The following is a 24,817-nucleotide window of genomic DNA, read 5'->3' on the forward strand; positions in this document are numbered from 1 at the left end:
TTAAAACAAATTTAGATGCACATTGTTGATTGTAATATAGTAATAGTGTTGTGTTTCTAGAAAACACAACAATAAGCCGCATGATGTACCCCATCCCGGATTTGAGCAACACTACATGCCATTTAAACGCCTGTTGTTTGTCTGCGCGGCGCATGTAGAAAAATGGCTGCTTAAAAAGGCTAGAGTGACCTTATATATAGTCCTTTTAATATACAATTAGCATATGGAAATTAAAAAACTGGCACAACATAATCATATGGGCAGGTCACTAAAAGGCTGGTTTACAAGGCATATTGAATAGCCGACCATTAACTTTGTTTCGTTAGCAATGTCTGGATGCTTTCTAAGTTTAAAATTCATGGCTAAAGAATGTCAATGTCGGCTAAAAAGGAAAAGAGGATGAGACGCTAGATGTTGCACATCTTTTATAGTACTGATAGATCAGTTTAGCTGACAGATGACCCAAGTGAGGCTTTTGCTTCAAGAAAAATAACTGAAGCAGTGCCCATTTTAATCAAGTGCAACACCCTGGCAGCTTAAGAGAAAGAAAGCTCTTCTTAAATGTTTATAGCTGTTTACATCTGAATGCATCATCCCATGGTATCAGAATTTAGACTCAGATTTTGAATATACTGCTCGCTATCCGAAAGACTCAGATTTTGAATCTCTGCATTGCTTAAACTGCAGGATTTGGTTAGTTGATCATGGGAAATGAGATGGGGAACTACAACACACCAGGTTTGAGAGGTATGGAATTTTTTACCAGCTGTGTATTTTTCTTTTAGTATATGTGCAAATATCATAAAGCTGTTTGCATTTGCAATCTCCTGCAGATGAAGAGAACCCTGCAGTTGAAGTTGGCGAAAAATCTTTGGTAGGAAATGCTAATGGAAATGACATAAAAGAAGAAAATGAAATAGTACCTGCAGCTGAAGGAAAATATTTTCATGAAAAAGTTACTAACTTGGCTTCTGATGATCCAGAGAGAATAGAAGATCCTTGTGTTGATTACCAGACATCAAACAGAACTGGTTAGCCGTTTTCTTAATTGGGCAACTTATACCTGAATTGATGAAAGCACTTATATCTTGATTACTAGAAGTTATTGTCCCTTAACATTTGGCCTTCTGTCCATAGAGCAAGAAGTTACTGAAGTTCATCCTCTTTCTGAATCTTCAAAAGTTACACCAGAAACGAATGAAACGGGTGAAGGAGACAGTAAAATGGAACTGGCTACATCATTGAATGATTCAGGACATGATAACCCAATAGAGAAGAAAATGGAGGAGACTGATCTGCAAGGAACAATCAAACAACAATTTGAGAAGCGGGCTTCTTTCAAGAAAGGTATGCTACCTTCAAGCCGTTCCATGTTGCCATTACTAGTTGTATATAGTCTTAAATACTTCTATCATTATTGTCTTGGCTTAGTACATTAAGTTTTGAATTATTTCTTCACTTCTTCTTTAACTTTTGTTCTGTTTAGTATGAGTTATATATTACCGTTTACACAAATGAAAGAAAAATCCCACCATAATAAAACCTTTATATGCTATAAACTGCAACAGAGGAAGAGGGAGCAATATCTACATCACATGATCCAGAACCCACAGAATCTATACATTTAGAGTTGAATCAACATGAATTGGCTACAATTCATCCTGATGACCAATCTGTAGATGACAGTGGATCTTTACAAGGGAATGAAGACTGTCTAGGATCAAGTTTGATTTCCGCTTTTGAGGTGAAAGGTCATCTCTCAGACACTGAGGCATTGAAAAATATGGATGAAAATGTTGATTCTAACACAGATCCAGTTATGGAGAAGGAAAGGGATGACTTATTACTGGAGCAAAAGGCATCCCAAGAACAATTAGAGTCATCTGAAGAGAAGATTGAAACTGAAGATGGAGATAAGTTTGAAAATGGATTGACCACCATAACAACAATAGCATCCAATGGTCTGAGTGGCTTAGGAAATGAAAGTGTTGGGGAGCTTCCAACTGAGATGAATTTTTTTAAAAATGATTGCTCAGAATCAGAACCAGAAGTCATTCCATTGACTAACTCACCAAATTCTCATCTAGAAGTTCCTGAACCAGAAGACAAATGCATAATTCTTAAAGAGGAAATTAGACCAATCGAAAAAGAGTCAGACAATGGAGAACATAACCATGATGATAACCCAATCCAAACTTGTGGAGAGTCAGTGATAGAATCAGAATCCTTCAAGTCAAGTGAGCCTCAGTTTGAAGCTGCCAAGATCGGGTCTACACATGAGAACAGCAAAAAGATGAGTGTATTTAATCCTTTAAGCGACATGGATTGTCAAACTGAGGAGACAAGGGTTGTTGAGAATGGTCACCTAGTTGTCATGTGTGTTAACAACCAGAATGAGGCTTCTGAGGACCACTTCCTGGACTCAGATGCAAAAGTTGAGGTGGTTCCGGAACTTGGAACGGTTCCACCTGAGTTAACTATCCCACATTGCAACCACAAGGAAGAGGAATCAACAGAGAAGAGAGCTGTTCAACAAAATGGGGATAACACAGAGCCATTGTATGCAATTGAAGTAGGAGGAACAGAAACAACAGAACAGTTTCTGTCTCTACAACTTCCAGTTGATCAAGCAAAAGTTCTGCCCAGTAAAAGTGTATGTGGATATGGAACTGTTCAAAGCACCAATGACTCAATCCTAAATTTGAAGCAAGAGAGTCACAGTGAGTTCCTTGCTACTGAAGCTTCCACTGGTGATTGCACAAACTGGATAGCTGAAGCATTAGCCTCCATGAACAAGTTGGCACTTGATATTCCTGGTCAACATGTTACACAACATACTGAAGCAGTTCAAGCAGCGGCAGAAACTAAAATTTCAGCCAACCATTCAAGTGAACCATGTGCAAAATTTGAAGCATCTGAATCTGCAAGCTGTGGTTCTGAAACACAAGAATGTATGGGAAGGTACAGCACTGAATCAGATGCTGATAACTTGAATGTTCGTGGTCGGATACAAAAATCTCCAAGCTTCAGCCTTGATCTCAAAAATGAAGCAAGGACTGAAGAATCAGATTGTACCCCTTTGCTGTATCATGATAAGGCTGCGATGGAAGGCTCACCATGCCACGGTGATGATGTTAGTCTCGGAAACCTTATGAAGCACACCAGCTATGAGCCAGACCTGCCACAGTACCAAGCAATGCCAGTGGAAGAGAAAATCATTACACTGGAAAGAGGTGACTCAGACAAGTCAAAGACTCCATTCATAGGATTCTTGAAGGAAGAGGAAGAAGCCCGAATTGTTGTTACACCACATATACATGATAAGCATTCAGCTACTCAAAATTCAACCAAGAATCTGTTGGCCTCACATGCTAAAGAAGCTAATCCAACTACTTCATCAAAAGGTAAAGAGAAGCGCAGGCACCGGTCTTCTCTCTTTACCAACTGCATGTGTTGTGCAACTGTGATTAACTGAATGCCTCTTAATTCATCTGTTTTGAATATATTGTTTTGTTTGATTTCTTTATAATTGGAGTTTTCTGGGAAATGGAGTTTTGATGATGAGGAGAGAAAGACTGTTGTTTTGCTTGGTTATAGTATATTTGATTTTGAGAAGCCAAGAAAGAGTGAGTATGACTTTCTGCAACCATGGCAGCCACCCCATTGTTTGTGTTGTTTCCATTTGTTCCATCTGTTTCTCTCCTTTACTTCTTTGTCTTAAACTTACAATTTGTGACGTAAGTTACCCTTGATGTAATTCCATCTATTTATTTGATTGATACAATTATTTTGTAAGGTGTGTTGGGGGTGAATTGTATTAAATGCTACTTCTGATTGTAATATCTGTTTATTTATATCCATATAATACAATGATATTGAAGGTGCTATGGCTTAAATATGAAGTATTCATTTTTATCAACTTTTGAGATTAAGTGATCGTCTAACTAATGGAGAAGTATGTGGAAGGCGCTTTCATAAGTGATTATTGATCTATCCAGAATCACTCTCAAATGAGCCAAACTGTTAGACAAAGAGATGTTATGAGTCAAACTATCTTTTTAGCATTATTATCACTGTTTTACTGATACAAAGAGATGGTATGAGTCAAACTGTTATCTCAACCATCAAAACTCTCTACCATGAGGAACACGCTGCATGAACAAAACAATTATTCAGGAACTTTTACTCATGCTCATTTTAAATTCTGAAGTTTAATAGGGTTATGATTGGCCTAAGTAAATTCAGGCCTGGTCATTGAGGCAGACTAGGCCAGACAGATGTATGATGTCCATTACATACCAGCTAGCCCAACCTTATGCATCACAAGAGACCAGGCTAGCCCATTGGGCCCACCAGACCTAAATTGAATTCGCAATAAAAGGCCTTATCTGTATTCATTGTGGTGTGAAAACCAAAGGAGATCATGGAGGAGTAGAGGCTAAGAAAAAGAAATAGTCAAGGACATAATCTTCACACGCTGAAAATCAACGAAGATGATGACAGGAGGAGAGCTTGCATATTCCACGCGGTTTGAGAATGGTCTAAAGGTTGAACCTCTAAAGCCATAGATTGGAAACAAAGAAGAGGTCATTCCAGAGAAATTAATGTGAAAGGATAGAATTCATGTCCAGCCTTTGATCCTGGTCAAAGTCAGACTTCAGAACCAAAAGTTGGAGAAACTTCATATCAAGAAACCCTTTCTGAGTTGGAAGATAATCTAAACAATTACCCACAAATAGAAAATAAAAAGTGGAAAAAGAAAATAAAGCAGTAGTGGATATATTGGTAGCCTGCAGATGCAGTTTCAAACTTGACTTGATGTAAATGGTTTTTTTTTTTAGAACAAGCGTTGGTATAAATTGTAGCGAAAATGGTTTTTCATCCACATAACTGATGTAAATGGTTAAGGTAAGCAAAATACTCGTTGAACAAAAGATTTGATATATATCACATTGGGGAGTTTTACTTTTGAAATGAAACACACCATGATATTGACTAGATAGAAATGGAAAAAGGGAAAAAATTACAATGTGGAATTGAATGAATTGAACAAATCAAAGGGTACTAGTTAAGTCTACTACATTTGGTCGTTGGTTACCGACAACAACACAATTTTATTCCTTGTGGACTAATGAGGATGAATTTGAATGTGAATGAGAACCAGAATTCTTCTTCAATACATGGAGAAATCTGTCATCATCATCCAATGGTCATCATCATCTTAACAAATTCATCATAGTTAACTTGGCCATCACCATCCAAATCAGCCTCCTTGATCATCTGCTCGACCTCTTCGTCGGTCAATTTTTCGCCTAGATTGATCATTACATGCCTCAACTGAAACAAGATTAAGAACAAGAAGAAACATAGATTTGCATAGTGTTAGATTCTGTTGGCACTAAAAAGGTCAATATGGGAAACAAGATATGCATTTGTCAAATGAAGCATGGTTAATGTTCATTGCATGGGAAAGGTACAGGGAATCAAGATACGGATCCTCATAAAACTTGGGTTAAAAGATATGATTTAACTTAATTAAATATTGAAATTTATTTCACGAATACCCAAATAAAACATTTTTTAAACTAAGCATTAGTATCACTTAAGCTATATGATTCTCCTATTATTTTTCTAAGCATATCCTTAGACACTCCATGCTGTCATACCTGCAATCAATGCCTAGAAATTTAATGTCAGTGCAATGAAGCTATCCATCACTAATTCTGAGTTTGGTGAGCTATCATCTCTGTTCAGTATTCAACAGCTCAAGCTTGTTTAGCTGGTCAATTAATAAATATTGGATTTTTGTGGTCCAAATAAATACAGAACACTTTCTTTCAACGGTCAGTGTTCATATTATAAAGTCAATATATCCCTTAGAAGTAGGAGACAGAGTTTCCCCCTCAAAGATAAAACTTCCCTGGATATTGTTCAAAGAGTTAGCTTTGACACACTATTAGCATACAAACACAAGCTTTTTTCTTTTTTTCTTTTTTTAAAAATACAAACGATATTATGGAGGGAATTGAATATATGACCTCGGGTGTAGAGGTAAATGTTCTTTACCAATTGAGCTACAAGCCTCTTGCAACACAAGCTTTAAAATAACTTTTTGTCAATAATAACAGTTCCACCAATGCTATTTATATGTTTTTGGTGCTAATATGAACACTAAGAACAACTATACAATAATTTCACACACATGAAATGAAAAAAAAAAAAAAAAAGGTTCTGTGAACAAGCTTGTCACATAAATAGCTAAACAAGTGTGTTTATACTATTTTTAAGACACAACTGTCTTGGCAAGTGCATTCTATTTAATAAGTGCAAATTGAGATGATGATGATAAAAGTTAGCCTTTCATCTATTCAGTCTCTTTTTTTGTGTAGAGGAAATGTTGCTTGTGGATGTAAGGGTGGAAATTATTGTACCTCAGTAGCTGATATATATCCATTCTGATCCTTGTCAAACACTTTGAAGGCCTCTTTGAGCTCCTCCTCTGCATCAGTTTCCTGATCATTATGCATTCATACAAACACAATTAAGAACATGTATATGACATTAAGCCTTAATTCTTATATACATAAAAAAAAGCTATGCAGTGCCATGCATATAATATTTACCTTAATTTTGTTTGCCATTAAGCTCAAGAACTCTGCAAATTCTATGGTCCCATTTCCGTCAACGTCTACTTCACTTATCATGTCCTGAAGCTCCTCCTCCGTCGGATTCTGATCCAGAGAACGAATCACCGTCGCCAATTCATCAACGGTAATGCAACCTGCGCACATATTTAAACATATTAAACCATTTCATGAAAAAAGAAAAATGCATTTGAACAGAGAAAATTCAAGCATTTCACGAAAAAGAAAAATGCATTTGAACAGAGAAATAATATATAGAAACTGGTTCTAAATCTGAGAACCTACCTGAACTATAGCTAGCTATGCAAGAATATATATATATTATATGCATCACAAAGAATACTAACCAAGAATTGAGGACATGATAGTAGGAAACTCACCATCTCCATCCTTGTCAAATAGACAGAAGGCTTCTTTAAACTCAACAATCTGTTCTTCGCTCAGAACATCTGCCATGCTGTTTTAATTATAAAATTTCCCCTGAAACCTCCACAACACTCAAACACCTCTACCTTTCAAAAATACAAAGTCTATGAGAGAGAGAGAGAGAGAGAGAGAGAGAGAGAGAGAGAGAGTTGAGTATAGCTCAATCTTAGCTGGGTTTAAGTAGTACTTTCAATATGGTAATTGGCAAGTGTAGCACATTTTTGTTTTGTTTTTGTTTAACATTATATTAAAGTAAATTAAAAAAGAGTGGTCAAATCAAGGCTTGCATATGCATGACCGGAATTTGTTGTTACAGTCATGGCTTCAGTGAAGGGGGGGGCAAAAGAAAACAAATATTTTTCAAAATTTTATCTGCTTGCTTCACTGTAAATACTAAATGCATGAATAATATAATGAAACAAAGATTGGACAGCTGTAAGGGTTTGATGTTTAGGAGACAAAGGGCATTCAAAGAGTAAGACTCTAAAGGGTATGGGGAGGTGTGTAAATTGCTCCCACATATTCAACCCCAAAAAGCACGCTGCGTTGCTTGCACGAGGGGGAGAGAGAGAGACTCAGAGAGAGAGAGAGAGAGAGGACCAAAAGCTGTATTATAAGGAAAAATGTATCAATTTTCTTTTCTTTCTTTACAGAATACAAAATACAATACTACTATTACTTGGTATTTTCAACGCGTTTATATGTTATCTGCGGGATGTTTTGCCTTTAGAAAAGGACCAAGAAAGAGGCTTTGCAAACTCTGCCCGGACGTGACTGGTCCAGCTGAGTGAAAAATGCATTGAGTTATAGATTAGCAATTTTATGTTTGAACTCGCATGATGATACTTTGATAATGTGTGTGTGAGAAAACTCCCCTCAATTTCGCTTGTATTAAAAAAAAAATTATATGCATAGGACAAAAACTATTGAGTTGAGCATGTTTCATTAAAAAAAGAGTTTTAATGAATGAATAATTTAAGGAAAAAAACATAGCATGCTTATAGTTCTCAACCAGCGCAGAACGATGCAGTTATCATCAGACCCAAAAAAATAATAATAATAAAAACGATGCTGTAATCAATCTTATCATATTGATCAGATGCACTTCTTAATTATAGGTATCATATAAACTTAAATTTTGAGGTTGAATGTTTCTTTGTTGGTTTTCAAACATATTGTTAGAACCCCATTTTGATTTGTTCTTTTCCCGGTCGCAAATCATACCTGAGACCCAACTTCCATTGACCCTTCTAGTATTGGAACCCACTAACTATTTTTCATCATATTCAGAAGTTTGCCTCCAACAGTGTTGTATACATCATTGTGTCTACATCGCTCCTCACGTGAAAAAGAACCCGTCAATCTCATAAAACTTGGGAAAAAGAGAGAGAGAGAGAGAGAGAGAGAGAGAGAGAGGAAAACTAGCGGAATAACATGCAAATATTGTTAGACCATCCAAGAAGTAATAATGAATAAACAGCAGTGGTAAACGTAAATCCTGGCAAATGACTCGAAATAACTATAGAGTAATGGACCCGATTCTACAAGGTCCAAGTCTTTGAACCGAAACCAACTCGTCAAAAACGACCATGACTATGCCTCCCATTGATTCTGTTTATTGGCATTCCATGACAATTGACAAACCCCGCTCATTCTTTCTATGGCACAACATCTCCATTACAAAAGAACCATTGCTGAAATGCTAATCAGGTCATGGCACATGTAAAGTACAAGCGCGGCAAAGAAATTTGTTCCTGAAATTTATCCCATTTTTACTGCGCGAATGGATCAATGGACGGCTTGCAAAACCAGTGAAATGAACTTAATCATATCATCACTTTCCTGTTTCTTAGGCACTCATCCTTCCATCAGCACGCAGACGGCAAAGAAATTTGTTCGTGAAATTTATCCCATTTTTACTGCACGAATGGATCAATGGACGGCTTGCAAAACCAGTGAAATGAACTTAATCATATCATCACTTTCCTGTTTCTTAGGCACTCATCCTTCCATCAGCACGCAGAGAACATTCCATCATTTGAAAGTGAAATGTTATGTAATGTAAAAGGAAAAGGACATTACGGATCAAGTTAGTCACTTGTACAACATAGTTCCAACAAACTTAAGCTGTAAAAAGGTGCATCGCCACAGCACAAATGCCTTGAGGTGTTTTTGTCAAATGGAGTAGATTATCTTGTCTGGCTAACTTCACTGGACAAAGGGTAATCTTGAAAGAAAGAATGCAAACTGTAGGAGAATGCTGACAATCATTTCCCATCTTCTAACTCCCATTTCAGATAGGCCTGCTCTTTGGAACAATTTGATCTTTAATCCACATGTAAATCGGAACCAGCACATAGTAAGCTCCTGCCATTGCACCAAGAATGAGCCGGAAAAGAAACACCAATGGATTCACAGGCTTCCTTACATCCTCCACCTTTGGACCAAGCTGCACCAAAGCAAACATCTCATAAATATGACAAGTGAATGTATTAAAGGGAAAATAAGCCTCCTACTTAAAGTCTAGTGCATCTTCCATTGAATGCTGAATGATAATCCTCTAGGGACAATGACTACTTCACAGAAAAGGTGTAGTCAAACCTACTTTTGAACTAGAACTAGTAAAATGCCACATCTTCATGTAGACCCTCATATATTCAAATTGTTTGAAATCCTAAAATCTTAGATTGTATTAAGTAGTATTTATTTTTCCTGTTCTCTGCTTTAGTTATGAACCACGACCACCATCATCTCCAACAGTGCCACTACAATTTGTCAGTTGTCAACACTAATACCATTACCACAACCACTAGAACACCACCACCAACATCACCCATTCCAATAATTAAAACACTGTAAAGTGTAATCACTGAACCCAGAGCCACAACTCACACCTGTCATTATCATTTCCATCAGTATCACCATTTTGTAACAATCACCACTGCCACTGCGCCACTGCCAATGTGAAAATCACTTCACCGCCAGGCTGCCAGTCATAGCTAGTACCAGAACCAACCACCATAACCTCCACCACCACACAACCACTATAATCGTGTTTGATTTCCAGCATATTTTACAATTCCCAGATAAATTTAGAAACAACAATGACGAAATGAGAGAAAAAGAAAACTCCAATGCCATTCTTGCAGCCACCTCCACCTCCACCTCCATGGCCACTCACTGCTTTTACAACAACCAACCACTTTAGTTGGGTTTGATTTCCAAAAATATGTTCTAGTTTCCAAAAGAAATTGGAAACAAAATGAAGAGAAAAAAACACATGTTGCAGTTTTTAGAAAACAAAAACATGGAGAAAGAAATATATCCAAGTATGCCGTTGGAATGAGAGAGTTCCTTGTAAAACTAGGGACTAAGTATAACATGTATCAGAGAGTTGGTTAATATGCATTAACCATTTCATATCACCTTCTCTGAAACAACAGATGAAATATTGCTGCCTCAAGGAAAAAATATTTCAAGAGAACTATTTTAATTAGAAAAACTATTTATCATTTATTGGACTGCATGCCATTTCGATGTTATGAAAAACTTTCAAGAGGACTTTCTGTCATCAGTTAGTTGTTTAGCTATTCTGTAATTACCAGTGATTTCTTAGACAAAAGAAAAATTATTCAGTCAACAAGAGTTACACCGTAAAAAGAGCCCCCCAGAAAACTTGCTTTAACTTACAAATCTTCTGAGGATAAAGAAGAATATTACCTGGAGAGGGGAGTCCCCAGATAAGGGCTTCACACCTGTCACAGAGCAACCCATAATCAAGCCATGGCGGCGGACACCACGGTACCATTTTGGACCAATCCTTTTGAGTTTAACATCTTTGAAACCAGCATTTTTGAACCACTCAATGTACTCTTCCTCCTTGGGGAAAAGCATCCACACGTCTGCAAAAAAACGAGACAGCCAAAAGGTTGGGTATACAGGGCCTATAAGGCAAGCTTTTCCTCCTATTTTTAGCACCCTGTATGCTTCCTTGATTCCACGTTGTGGGTCTGGCCAGTACTCAATACTGAGGAACAAATCATGAAATTGCATAAGACAAACAGAACCAACAGTGGTGTATAGACTACCCATTTTGTATAGTCTTACAGTCCCATCATTGTGAAAGCTGAAATATGAAAAATCAAGCAAAGCATATGCTTTGTAGTGTGGATACCCTAAAATTTCAACAATGCTGAAAAGTAATACTCGCTTAACTTTTTTTTAAAGATAAGTAACAATGCTCCCTCCCTTCAGATTATAATTAACCGCACAATTAGTATTTAACTTCTTCTCATTCACCACAATGAAAAATCTGAAATAAGGAATAATAAGCTCGGCATAACAGTGAATCTCAGGATAAGATCAAAATTCCAATCGGAGAACACATATCTAATATATTTCTACTTATTAACTTGACACTAATAATCCCACGACTCAAAACCCCACTTGCAATTCCTTTAAATGAAATCACATTACAGAAAGCAGCAGAAGCAGAAATGTTACCTTCCAGCAGAGACATATCGATCTGCATAATCAGTTGGGAATGGCAGATCTTCGGCATCACCTTCAACTATCTTGCATTCTTTCAAGGGCTCCTTCTCCCTAGCCTTGGCCAGCTGGTGAGGTGACTGGTCAAGAATTGTGACATTTTTGGCATCCACATGCTTAACAATACCAAGAGTTGTGAACCCAGTTCCACCACCAACATCTACCACTACCATATTCCGATCATAAAGATCAGCAGGCTCGAGAGCATCGTCCCTCATATCCTCAGTCCAATGCCCAGGGTTTATAACATGATCATACACTATAGATAAGAACCTATAGAACCAAAATGCCTCTTGCTTGTGCTGTATGAACCTAGGCTGAGAGGCCGGCCTTGAGGATGAGACACTGCATATGGGTGCTAAAGTTCTGGTCTTGTAACTCCTCCCATAACTCACTAAACCCTTCTTGGAGAAACCCCCAAAGTGAAATTTTGTCCCATCAGAACCTAACCCTGTTGCTGGTGCTATGCCACCAATGAGTTTGAGATTTTGAGCTCCATAGAGCATTGAAATAGCCATTGTATGATAAAAGGAAGCAAAACCCACAAAACAAAACTGCTAATTTATATTTTTTGCTCACTGATTACTGGAAACTATGAAGCCGGGCAAGCAAGCAGCAACCATGCGGTTTCCTGGTAATTGGTACAATGGAAATTCATATTGAAACTACCATGCGAAAATTGAAAAGGAATGAATGGATTGCAAAATGGAAATGGCTTACCCACGTACAGAGACAAAGGATTATAGGCGGAGAGTGTGCTTGTGTGACTCTGGGTTCAACAAGCACCACATGTCTGCAGCAGCAACAATTGTGAGTCACAGTTTTGCCTATCGTTATCAGGTGAAACGGAACATATCACCCGCGTTTTGTTTTGTTTTTTTTTCGCCGTCCACCAAAACGCACCGTTTCAGGGCCTTAATGAAAAATCAAGGCTTCTATTTCATATTGTATTAATTCAAATGGTTTCTGAAAAATTAGATATCTTTTTTTATTGTGTTCAAATCTTTGGTTATCGATAAAGAACTTCGAACTTGTCTTTTTGAATATATATATATATATATATATATATATATATGCAATGAATAGTCTAAATTACTCTAAATTAATCTAATCTAAGGATTGATAAAAATAAAAATATTCTAATCTAAGGAAGGAGGATTTGAAGTTGAGTAAAGGAGCGAGCTCATTGCCCTAACCAACTCGCTTAACCCATTCATCACTGAACTTGTCTTCTTTTCACAAAAGCATGTCAAACTTATGTCTATTTAAGTGGCAGTTAATAAGGAAAAGAATAAGTAATTCTGTTCAGTTTTGCAAACAAACTAAAGCTTAGAAGAAATATTACATGATAGAATAACTACATTCATTATTTAGGTATGGGGAATCTATAATTACGTATATAGAGAGAGCCTTTTTCAGTTCGCTTCAGACAGATGGTGATTTATGGCCTATCGGATGGCTTTGGAACTTCCCGGAGCTGGACTGAGTTTTCGAAGCAGTGATAGAAACCGAAGTGAGGGAACCTCTCATACCATGTGTCTTGTGGCTCGTGTGTATCCCAGTGCTCACCGCTGCTGCTCTTCCCATACTTGTGAACCCATCCAGAACCATTGTGGCCCTCACCCCATGTCCGATTCCAACGCTCTCCATACTTACCTTCCCACCATGTTTCACCCTGCTTCACACCATGACCGTTTGGATTGAAATGTTCATCCCATTTGTCACCCCATTTCGCCCAACCGTCGCCCTCACAGCGCTCCGCCCATTTGTCAGTGTATTTGTCGCTGCCACCATGTCCATCATACTTTTCACCCCACCTGCAATGGATGCAAAAACATGTCAAGTCTTTAGAAGGAAATCAGATTCCAAATTTTACTGATCGTGCAGTTTTATCAGAGGGAAAAGCAGGTTGATTGACACATCAGAAGTTTTACAATTTCTTGAATCTACTATTATCATGTTTGTAAAATTGTTTGTAAGAGAAATCCTGTAAGTGGCGATTTGATGTGATGGCAGGAATAAATGAGACATCACTACAGGCATGGCATCAAAAATTTACTCCAATTTAATTGACAAGTTTGGTACCTTTCATGCCAGATATGAGCATGACCAGCCTCAAGGGGTGTATTTGGGTCAATGCTACACCACTTATGAGCCCATTTTTCAGCTTGGCCTGAGGCATCATAATGCTCCCACCATTTCTCTTGCCACTCATCGCCTTTACCGTTCTTTCCCCACTTGTCTGCAGTTTTCTCCATATGCACAAGTCCACGGTTCTGCAACCAAACCAAAGCTTGCTGTTCAGTTTGTTCTTAGATATTTGTAACATCATATATTCATCGGATAGAATTGAACATGCCTTAAAATCAAGTGGACAGATGAATTAATTAACTCTAGGAGCGATCTTTAAAAAAATTAATAAGTTAACGGCTATGTATCTCTTCCTATGACAATTCTGTAGGTGAAACATAGCAGTCCCTTTTATAGGGGTTTTTCCTCACTTTTATGGAAGAGGAGCCTGCATTTACATCAGATGAGTATAACTTTATAGTTCATTAACCATAAATTTTGGAAAATATAAATCTAAGTAATCATTTAAGCTTTTGAGGAAGCAATTTAGACTTGAATCACTGCATAAACCAGGTAGGGCTTGTTCCTGGCCACAAAAGAAAGGCTAAAACCCATCAATATTATGAAACTGAAAAGAAAGTCAGAAAACATAAATTTCAGTTAAATTTCAGTTTCAAGTAGCGGTGCGGAATAACCTGCCACATAGATTCTGTCCAATATTCACGCCAGACATTTCCAGTTGCATTGCGTCCCAATTTTTCTGAACCAAGCTCCTTGTGGCCAAACTCATCCGCAGCCTCCCAGTACTTATCTTGCCACTCCGTAACTTGGTCGGCACTAACACCTCTGGTCATTGTCCACCTGCAAACTACACCATCGGGCCTTTGCTCTATTCCAGATTCCCTCCACCACCTAGATCCATCTGTATTCACTCCAGATAATGACGCCTCATCCACTGTATCAAGAGCATGAGCTGCTTCTGCTGCATGTGCTGAAAACTCAGCACCAAGTTCATGGTCATCTTTTAAGGAAGTTGCCTCTACACTGGACTCAGAGACGTCGACTTTCCCAACCTCCATCAGGGACTGGAAAGGAGGAAGAGGAGGGTTCCGATTGGTTTCTTCAAGTTTACTCTCTAAGGGAATTGAGAGAAAACCTACAGATGGCTCTTTCTCCAACACTGGATTGCTCGACTGTGCTGAAGGTTTTGGTGCTGGCAGCAATTCACTGACATCATCTGAAATTTTATCACCACCCTGAGGGGGTGCCCAGGACCAAAAATCAGGGCCAGGAGTCCCGGTTCCTGAAATTTCTGATTGAGGAACAATTACACTTCTAACCTGTGTCCCACTTCCTGAAGAACAGTTAACCAACAGTGTAGTATTAGAAACCCCAAAAAGAAAATCATCAATTCCATTAGCGCAAAATTCAGATGTTCATCCACTAATTAGTCAAATGGGAGATCAGCATGTCAATACTCCCCTTTAGTAACTAAAATACTACTCATCATTTGCAGTTTATATCAACCTATGATCAAATGTCGGCCTATCTCACAAATCCATCCAATCTCCACAACCACAAACAAAAATGGACACTAAATTTATGTAGTTTGTTTCAGATTCAAAAAGCCCTAAACCCATCACCATCCAAAACATATGCATATATGCCCGATCAAACTCATTCTTTTTTTTTTTTTCTCCTTTTTTAAAAATGTGGACTTTATTAAATAAAACACGCATCAACATTACACATTAGCATCAAATTCTACCTACCGTATCCTCACTGTCCCAAATAAAAATCCAATCAGAAATTGAAATTCCCAAACTCAAAACCAAACACAAAGTCTAAATCCTTACCCTCTTGACGAGGCTCCACTGCTCCCCCGCTACCACCACCTGAACCGGGATCAGTCCTCAAACTCTTATTTTTGTCCGCCAAAATGGCGCGAGCCGCGGCGATCGCCGCCGCAGCCCTATCGACAACCTGCATTCGCTGAACCCGATCCCTCTCTTCCTTGGAAACCCCCAGAATCTTCTCGAACTCCTCACTCTTCTTCTCCAAATCCTCAACAGGCTCAACACTCTGATCATCATTAGCATCGATCTTACTCGATTTCTCGACGATCCTTTCGAACTCGACGGTCTTCTTGTCGTTCTCCACGGCCTTCTTCCACATGCTGAGGTACGAGTCCCCGCCATCAGAAACCCTAATCCGCAGACTTCCCCTGCCCGCGATCTTCGTTCTCCCAAACGGTGCCGTTCGCTTCTGCTCTAGCAGTAGAATGAGTGGGTGTTTGTGTTTGAGTAAATGGAAGTGGGACCCGCGAGGGGTACAGGCGCCGAGCCGAGACGCCATGTTGATGGAGAAGTGAGGAAGGAGACTGAGTAACACTGAGTGGAGAAGAGAGAAGTGGAAAATGGAAATGGATATTTCAATTTGTATTTTATTTATTTTTTGCTTATCGGAAAGGAGGGAACAGAGTTTCCGTGGAGTTGGAGTAAGGTATGGGATGCGGTTGTAACGGCTTTACCTGTTTTTTATAATTTTGTTATTGATGGGTATGTGGACACCTGGCGGGAATGAGAGAGAGATGGACGGTGCGAGACGGAAAAGGATCCGCCAGGCGTTGGATTCAAAACCCGGAGGTCTCGGAGCGTCTACCGACATGGACAATGAGACGGAGGAGATCACGTGCTGCCTGTCAAATCTTAGCCAAATCCAAAACAAGGGAAAGCCAAGCGAAAATTTTTCCAACGGATGAAAATAAAAGGATGGCTTTTTTTTTTTTTGGTAAATAGTCTATAAAGTTTGCGAAATTGTGATGAATTGCCGATGTGAAATGTAAGTGGAACCCATACGTTCGATGGCATTGTGCCATGTGGATTATAAAAATTGAAAATCCATAGAAAAAAAACATTTACATATATTTTAAAGTAACTCCACCTCCTTTCATTACAAGAAAACATTTTTATGTGAAGACGAATAATCGTCATTGAAACATGTAAATTTGTCACAGTTGACCATATGTGATGCATTTTCGGCGTCACAAGGGTCGTCACCTATACCCCATCACAGATTGTTTGACGTAACGACTTTGCGACTCGTCACATATTGTTTCTATATGTGATGAATGTTCCGTCACATATAGAGCCTTTGCGCGAGGCATCTCTCGTCACTTATTGTATCGATCGATGATAAGCCGCATTGGTCACATTTCATAAGCATTCGTGAAGAGTTGTTCCTCACATATTTATGAAAATTGTGACATTGTATGTCTCACGTATAATCCGATCAGCATTCAATTCAATTCAATTAATTACCACCTGTATGTCTCATATATATATATATATATATATATTATTTTCTTGTATAATATAGCAAAATAACATATTCAAGATCCCAAAGTTTCACAAGTAAATTGAACTCAAATTTCATTCCATTACATCAAAATAATTACATTGTTTGATATACAATCTGTATACTCATTTCTATACATTGTTTGAACTCAAATTTCTACACTAAGAAATTTCTATACATTGTTTGAACTCAAATCTCACTTCAGAGATGCCAAATTAGGGGTGGGCATTTTAAACGAAATATACTCATTTGTAACAGCAAAAATATCCACGCAATACACTGCTGCGATCTCTCGGCTTTTGTCATTTATGTTTGGATTGTGTTTGTATTTTTGTAAGCCATGGCATAAGTTTAACTCTTTTGGTTTGTAAGCTAATGCATGAGTTTTAACCATTTTGATTTGATGAATATGTTGATGGATAAATATTGATTTGGATATTGAATATGTTGATTAGGATTTGAATATTAAATATGTTAATGGATATTGAATATTGAAAATGTTGATGGATATTGAATATGTTGAATCTTTGAATTTGTAGCTCACTTACATTTTTTAGGTATTTTTGTAGTACCGATACCTAAACAAACAATTTGACCTTAAATGTCATCTAAATCCCTAGATTTGGAACCACAAACAATTTGACCTTATGTCCTAAATGATTTGAACCACACCATCCAAATTAGTTTTGGTGACACATGTATTCACGAGATTAAGCTTCAAATTCTATATCCTAAAGCATAACCCTAACTAAACCCACTCATAAACCATTAGGAGAAATTTCTCATCTGACACAACAAATAAAATAGTTGGACACAAGAAACCGAACGCTGAATCTCATTGTCATCAACAATGGCACAACCTAATGACATGACGAGAAATCCTTCAGCTCTACACATTATCATCTTATTTCTTCTAAAGTACTACCGATTGTAATATAAAAAACAGACCAACATAAAAGACAGTTATGCCAACTTATCACTTTCTCAGGGCAACATTATTTGAAAGGTTATATACATAATTTAACTCATTTAAATAGAAGAAAGAGCATACCAATTTGGCATTGAATAATACCTGTTCAAAGCTAAAACTTTCAGTTCCACAATTGTGTAAAAAATTAGGCCCTAATCACAGTACAAGGGGTTCCTAAGGCCCACCAATGTAAATTCAAAGACGACATTAAGATTGATTACACCAGATAAAGCATTGAATATACTTAGCATACATACATACCAAAATCGATTACACCACTGTCATTGATTATGCAAACCCAAGGCCACAAGATAAGTATATAAAAAAATTCTCAGATTCCTAAAATAGCAAAATTTTAAAAATACTAATGCCAGAACTTCTAATGTGCCTAGATTTGTTACTATGAAGTCCTCTCAACAACCAAAGATACAAGTATTGTCTATGACAATTTTTTATTTAAATTTTACTAAGAATGAGTATTTGTACTAGAGCAGAATTGGTCTTGCTAGCAATTCCTATGGATTATAATCTTTCTTGGTTCTTAGATTCTTTTATACTTGGGAAAAAATGCAAGAAATTGAAAAACCCAATTTGCATGTTCTGGTAAACAAGTAAACAGGAGCATATAAGAAACTTTCTTCACCAATAAAGTTGGATTTTAATCACAAGCAGCAATTCCTATCAATAATCAACATATCATTCTCGTCATAGTAAAGACTTGCAGATACACATATAGGAGGGAAAGCAGAACCTCAATAACTTTGACCATTCACCGGATCTGTTTTGACAGACTTTGCTGGATCCTAGCAAGAACTTGTTGCCATTGTAAATTTCAAACACTGTGTTGCGGTTACCGCTACTGTCACCGTTTCCTTACTTAGTTAGGATTTTGGTTCCTTACTATGTTAGGATTTTAGTTACTTACCATTTATCTAGTCATATTATAATTGAGATTTATTTCCTATTATAATTTATATTTATTTTCTATTGTAATTTAAATATATTTCCTATTTTATTTAGGGTTAACATATCTTTGTACTTGTATAAATACCTCCACATTGGAGAAGAATAATAAATATGAGAATATCTGAATTTTTTCCCCTATTTTGTTTGACTGATTTAGCTTTATTTCCCTTCCATTTCCTCAATTTTCATAACAACTAAATACATAAAAAGAAAACCTCAAAGCATTAATATATCACCAATACACATCACAAATTAAAAGAAACTTACCTCAAGCACAAGATGGAAACAGAAAAATCAATCAAATTGAGCTAGAGCAAAACACCCAGAAGAAATTATCAGCTTTCCAATTCAATTTTATTTGAAATATTCAAGAAAACCCCAATGAACATATCAAATTAACAACCAGGAATAGCACTACAACAATGTTTACCTGTGGTTGTTTACCAGTCGAACGTGAACTTAATTAACACTGGTTATCGTTGGGCTAATAGGATTGATAGAGAATTTGTTGGTATTTAAATGAGGGAGAACGGGTCACGTGAAGGGTGAGAGAGAGAGGGATGGCAACGGGTCGGGTAAGGGCCAGGTATGACAATACCATCCCCATCCCCGCTCTCCATCCCCGCCCTGTCCTCAAACTCATCCTCGTTTAATAGGTTTTGGGAAATCCTCATCCCGTCCCGTCGGGGACTATCCCCATACCCGCCTCTAATCCCCGATTGTTTTTACATAAAAAAAAAATATTATCATATATTTTAACATTAAGTTTCATATTAATTTATCATTCAACACATCCAAATTAACTATAAAGTTCAACTCAACTATTCAAAATCACTTCAATATGAAATTCCAAATAAGATTAGGAAGAATTAGGAGATGAAGGTTAACTTAGGGTTAAACATAAATATTATAATTATTTATTTATTTATTTAAATATAAACATATAAATTTTCGGGTCGGGTTCGGGGATGGGGACGCCAATACCATCCCCTCCCCATACCCATCGAGGATTTTTCAAGTTTGGGGATCCTCGTACCCGATACCCATTTGGCCCGAAATCTCCCCATTAGGGTCAGGGACCCGATAGGGATCCTGGCGGGAATTTTTGCCATCCCTAAGAGAGGGAGAGAGGAGGACGAGGACGAAGAAGTAGTCATCGTCGTCGGAGTAGAGGAGGTGGAGGAGCAGTGGTCATCGTCGTCGATGCTTGGTGGTTGGAGGTAGATGGGAGCGCCGATGTTGTCGAGGAAGATGAAGTGTGAAGCAATGAACTATGTTTTAGATGTCTTGGGGATATTTTTTTTGTTTGTTTTGTTTTTGTTTTTGGCATAAGTGACGCTGCACATCGTCTCATTTGGGCTTGCCATTCATGCTATATGACGCATTCCGCATGTTCGTCACATTTAACCTTTTCATTTTGTCTCCAACATTTTGCGTAAATCAATATGTGACGATTCAAAAAAATTATGTGACGAAAAAGCTACAAAAATATTTTTGTGTCCTTGGAAGAACCCTTATGTGACGATTTGTAAAATTTCCTCACTTATCTTTGGTAAATGTGACAAAATTTTGAGTGTCACATATAATTTCGTCCAGAAGGCCTGTTTTCTTGTAGTGTTTCCCATCCATCTCCCTCTGTTATGTCTTTTCTCTCTCTAGTTTGGACCCCACAAGTCCAACCAATTGTACATCTCCAAAAACGCATCGTCGTCTAATCGCATCAACAAAAAGCTCATCCTAATTATCTTCATCTCTATCATTGTTGTTGACGCATAGTAAAAAAACGAATCCAATCTGCTCAATAAGGACGCAATGCATGGACCTCCACGACTGCCTAGAACTGATCATAGCCTATTAGCATCAACACCCATTCACTAAAAATAGAGCACAAATATGCATACGATCGGGACAGACCAAACAAAACCACCCCTGCCCAAAAGCACAGATGGGCATCAGCTTGGGGACTTACATGAGTAGTCACCCCTGTCACCAATCATCTCCTTAAAAACAAGTAGGCTAACCATCATGTTCCTCGGAGCCATCCATCGAGGCAGGGGCTCATGCAACAATTCCTATGATGTTTTTCATCCCCGTACTCTCGATTTGAATCCATATCTTACTAACTGGCTACTTTTCTAGTTATGTTACATAAGGGCCTTATCTTGCTGCTGGACCTGAGCCATATGCCTAGCCTATCAATCACAGATCAGCTCAAAAGTACCCCTTTTTATTATGATGATAAGGGTGGATGGTAAGATCCTTGGTGTGGAGAAATCTCTGCCAAAAAAACAAAGAGCTCAAACCAATTCCTTATTTCAGGGACATCCCCTTGTTAGGTAGGGCCAGGGATCACTAATTAGTCGAATGAGCCCATCCCTCTGGCCTATCATTTATTGGAGCTCGGGGACCGAGCCATACAGGGAGAATAAGCGATCACAAAGGGTCCACATCGATGATAAGACCTCTCCTGACATAAGAGTAGTACGCCACCCCCAAATCCATCGCTCATGTCACCTCTGATCCCACATGTGGATTTGTCATTTGCCCCTAGACAAGATGTGATGTAGAATATGTTACTTTACAACCCACATCCCCCACTAAAATCGTGTGAAATCATCATTACTGAAACGTAGCAATCTCTAATTGGCCCACCCACATGATGAGACCGGCGCTCAAGCATGACATGGTCAACTCAATGCCTAGCCATATAACAACTTAGAAATAACTTGTAAATTATACCCTATAAATAGGAAGTATCTCTATATTCTATTTATAGAGTATAGCTGCGTGACTATACTACTTTAAATAAATTTATTTGAGGGACACCCTCGTAAGCAATGACAGAGCTAGAAAATCAAGAAGGGTCAACCTTAAATAGCGAGAGTGAGAATTTTGCCTAATTGATTGGCTCATTCGTTTAAAAAAATCACGAAAAATCTTAGAAATTATAAGGTGTGTTTATGTGATGTTGTGTTAGAAAAAAGATACTACTAGAGCCAAGAGGGATTTTATAGTGCACTTGGTTGAGTAAACTCAAAAGATGAGAAGGGTCAGCCATGTAATATAGAAAGTAATTGAGTCAAATGCAACACAAACAAAACACAAATTATCAAAGGGTGAGAAGGGTCAAGTGACCTTTGTGGACCTTAATTGGCTCCACTTACTTGAATCCGATATCATTTGACCACTCAATTGAATTATTTAAATTTTAGTACTTTCTTGAAGCACCGTGTTCATTGATTTTATAGGACACAATTGGATATCGAAACGGTTTCCAATTTGTCTAATTTTTTGCAAAGATGATCTATGAATTTAGACTTAAAAATAAATGGTTTCGATCATTGAAAAAATATTTGTAGGGACCCTAAATGGTGTCCTTCAAATAAAATTATTTAAGGGATCCCTCAATAGAATGGAACTATATATAGATAGTCGAACGGCTACCCTTTTTAAATATACAAATTTAGTTATATACCCAATTTTAGACATACTTTTATAAAGAAACCCTATATCATTTAAAAACTATAAACACACCCAAAAAATACCCAAAAATCGACAGCTGTCAATTTTTTCAATTTAATAGTTATTTTTTAGTTTATTTGTGTGTGTAAAATACCTATATTGCCTCTGTACTATGGATTTGAGAGAGAAAAATCAGATCTGCCAAAAAATCAAATTAGATTCATTTTCTCCTTTCTCGCTAGTGCTTTCTCAGTGTTGGAGCAAGTCGAGCTTCCATTGAAGCTCAATCTCAAATCCAACTATATTCTTCATCTCTGATCTACAATTTTCAATATTTCACATTTGATTTCTTGTTCTAAAATCGTGCTTCTATTTTATTTTATTTTTGGATTGCTCGAAACCTCAAAAGAAACTAGATAATATGCTCTTAGCTCAACTCCTCTTTAGGCCATGTCGTCGTCGTCATCGTTTTGTTCGGACTTGCGATTTTTGATCTTTTACTTCAATTATGTGTTTCTCTTCTGATTTTAGTTGATTTTGGGAATTTATTTTAAGCTTTGATGATCGATTTATCTTTTGTTTCTTTTTTCAGTTATGGATCTTATTTTTATTTAACAATGTACTTCTATGACAAAGTATTAACAATGTACTTCGATCACATAATAGTATTAACAATTTGGGCTCGGCTTGTTTTGAGTTGGTCTGGTTTGTTCTTTCTTCATCTTTTCTTTGATGGACATATATTAGAAATCGCAACATGACAAGCATTAATCAACATGACAATAAACTAGCAGTGTTATTACTCTAAACTGGAACATTACATAGGTAGATATGCATTAGAAATAGGATGTCATAGGAAACTAGTAGTGTTATTACCATAGACTTGGAACATTACAGGGGGTAGATACGCATTAGAAATAGGATGTCATAGGAAACTAGCAGTATTATTATCCTAGATTGGAACATTACAGCCATTAATCAACATGACAGTAAACTAGCAGTGTTATTACCATAGACTGGAACATTACAGGGGTAGACATGTATTAGAAATAGGATATCATAGGAAACTAGCAGTGTTGTTATCCTAAACTGAAACATTACAGGGGTAGACATGCATTAGAAATAGGATGTCACAGTAAACTAGCAGTGTTATTACTCTAGACTAGAATATTACAGCCATTAACCAACATGATAGTAAAGGTGTGGAACATTACAGTCATTAATCAACATGACGCGTTAATGAAGCTACAATTTTCAAGACGTTTTGTTTGTAATGAATTGTTCGGGTTTTTTTTTATAAAATTGGGTTAGGCTTGTTTTAGGTGCTTTTTAAGTTTTTTTTGTGTTGGGCTTCTTTTAAGTTGATCAATGGCAGTCACGTAATTTATAAGAACTTCAACACCAATTTCTTATGTACTAATGAGTTTTTGGTGTATTTCTAAAGCGCATTCCATGTGAGTGTTTTTTTTATAATTCCAGCCCCTATTTTGGGTATATTAGTGAAACTCCCTTTTAAATATTCTACTCTTTAAATATTCTATTTAAAATATAGATACGCAGTATACTTTATAAATAAAATAGCCACAGTTAAACTTTTAATATATATATATATAAATAGTATAATCATCCGGCTATATCCTTTACATATATACAAATATTTATAGCCACGCGATTATATTTTTTAAGCGGTCATACTCTTTAAATATTTCCACATTATTGAATTTCTTAGTAACATAAACCCAAATAATTATACTCTTATAATTAACTCCCATCATTAATTGTCGCTTCATCATATAATCACATTTTTTTTTTCAAGGAATAAAATAACCTTGTATGTGAAACACATGCTTTGAAATTGCAAAACGGTGCTAGAAGCCACACTCATTTATTTTTGAAATATTTAGTCATATACCCATTATTAGCACTAAAACTATAAATAAACCATGCACCATTTAATTTTTATAAACAAACATACACAAAATAACAGTTGGCCTTATTGAATTTAATTTTAATTATTAAATTACTTTGATGCCTTATTGAGTGTTTTGGTTTTTTTTATGAGGTTTTGGAGTTATGTTTGTTTTAATAAATCAATGGCAATTTTGTAATTTAAAAGAAGTTAAAAGCCTTTTCGTTATGTTGTAAATGGATTTTAAGTGTGTTTCTAAATTCCATTTCATATAGATTTTTTTTTTAATAATTCGGGCTCCTATATTAAGTATAATAGTGAATCTCCCTCTCCACCTACACCAAAAATTTGCCAAAGGTTAACTTGGATTATCCAAACATTTGTGTGGTTGCCAAAGATTTTCCTTAGGAACAATTTCAATGGCAGGATTCCAACCCTAAAACTCAATTCTGTCCATAATTAGTA

At 37.0% G+C, this 24,817-nt stretch overlaps 4 protein-coding genes across 7 annotated transcripts; 1 reads left to right on the forward strand and 3 right to left on the reverse strand.

Annotated features, from left to right (window-relative positions):
- Positions 1-452: 452 nt before the first annotated feature.
- LOC103323969 (uncharacterized) lies at positions 453-3,840 on the forward strand. The gene is made up of 5 exons (XM_008225998.2): positions 453-600; positions 688-747; positions 834-1,031; positions 1,138-1,347; positions 1,569-3,840. The coding sequence occupies exons 2-5, from the start codon at positions 705-707 to the stop codon at positions 3,473-3,475; spliced, it is 2,358 nt and encodes a 785-aa protein (XP_008224220.2). The 5' UTR covers positions 453-600; positions 688-704; the 3' UTR covers positions 3,476-3,840.
- Positions 3,841-4,918: 1,078 nt separating this feature from the next.
- On the reverse strand, positions 4,919-7,641 carry LOC103323968 (calmodulin-like protein 11). 2 transcript variants are annotated; one of them, XM_089047307.1, is made up of 4 exons: positions 6,992-7,641; positions 6,624-6,781; positions 6,432-6,512; positions 4,919-5,337 (listed from the first exon to the last, which is right to left on the reverse strand). In XM_089047307.1, exons 1-4 carry the CDS (start codon positions 7,098-7,100, stop codon positions 5,200-5,202), a joined length of 486 nt encoding a protein of 161 aa, XP_088903433.1. In that variant the 5' UTR covers positions 7,101-7,641; the 3' UTR covers positions 4,919-5,199. The 2 variants fall into 2 exon arrangements, with proteins under 2 accessions (XP_088903433.1, XP_008224219.1); XM_008225997.3 differs by having other exon boundaries at positions 7,025-7,587.
- Positions 7,642-9,107: 1,466 nt separating this feature from the next.
- Positions 9,108-12,479, reverse strand: LOC103323966 (2-methyl-6-phytyl-1,4-hydroquinone methyltransferase, chloroplastic-like). Of its 3 annotated transcripts, none has more exons than XM_008225993.2 (4): positions 12,339-12,479; positions 11,574-12,249; positions 10,791-11,097; positions 9,108-9,519 (listed from the first exon to the last, which is right to left on the reverse strand). In XM_008225993.2, exons 2-4 carry the CDS (start codon positions 12,134-12,136, stop codon positions 9,364-9,366), a joined length of 1,026 nt encoding a protein of 341 aa, XP_008224215.2. In that variant the 5' UTR covers positions 12,137-12,249; positions 12,339-12,479; the 3' UTR covers positions 9,108-9,363. The 3 variants fall into 3 exon arrangements, with proteins under 3 accessions (XP_008224215.2, XP_008224216.2, XP_088902984.1); XM_008225994.3 differs by having other exon boundaries at positions 12,347-12,474; XM_089046858.1 differs by having other exon boundaries at positions 12,343-12,452.
- A 304-nt stretch (positions 12,480-12,783) lies between these two features.
- LOC103323965 (protein LIKE EARLY STARVATION, chloroplastic) lies at positions 12,784-16,241 on the reverse strand. The gene is made up of 4 exons (XM_008225992.3): positions 15,545-16,241; positions 14,384-15,042; positions 13,704-13,894; positions 12,784-13,435 (listed from the first exon to the last, which is right to left on the reverse strand). Exons 1-4 carry the CDS (start codon positions 16,041-16,043, stop codon positions 13,060-13,062), a joined length of 1,725 nt encoding a protein of 574 aa, XP_008224214.1. The 5' UTR covers positions 16,044-16,241; the 3' UTR covers positions 12,784-13,059.
- Between the last annotated feature and the right edge of the window lie 8,576 nt (positions 16,242-24,817).

This window comes from Prunus mume, linkage group LG2 (assembly GCF_029339155.1).
Source record: "Prunus mume cultivar Tortuosa linkage group LG2, ASM2933915v1, whole genome shotgun sequence".
NCBI lineage: Eukaryota > Viridiplantae > Streptophyta > Magnoliopsida > Rosales > Rosaceae > Prunus > Prunus mume.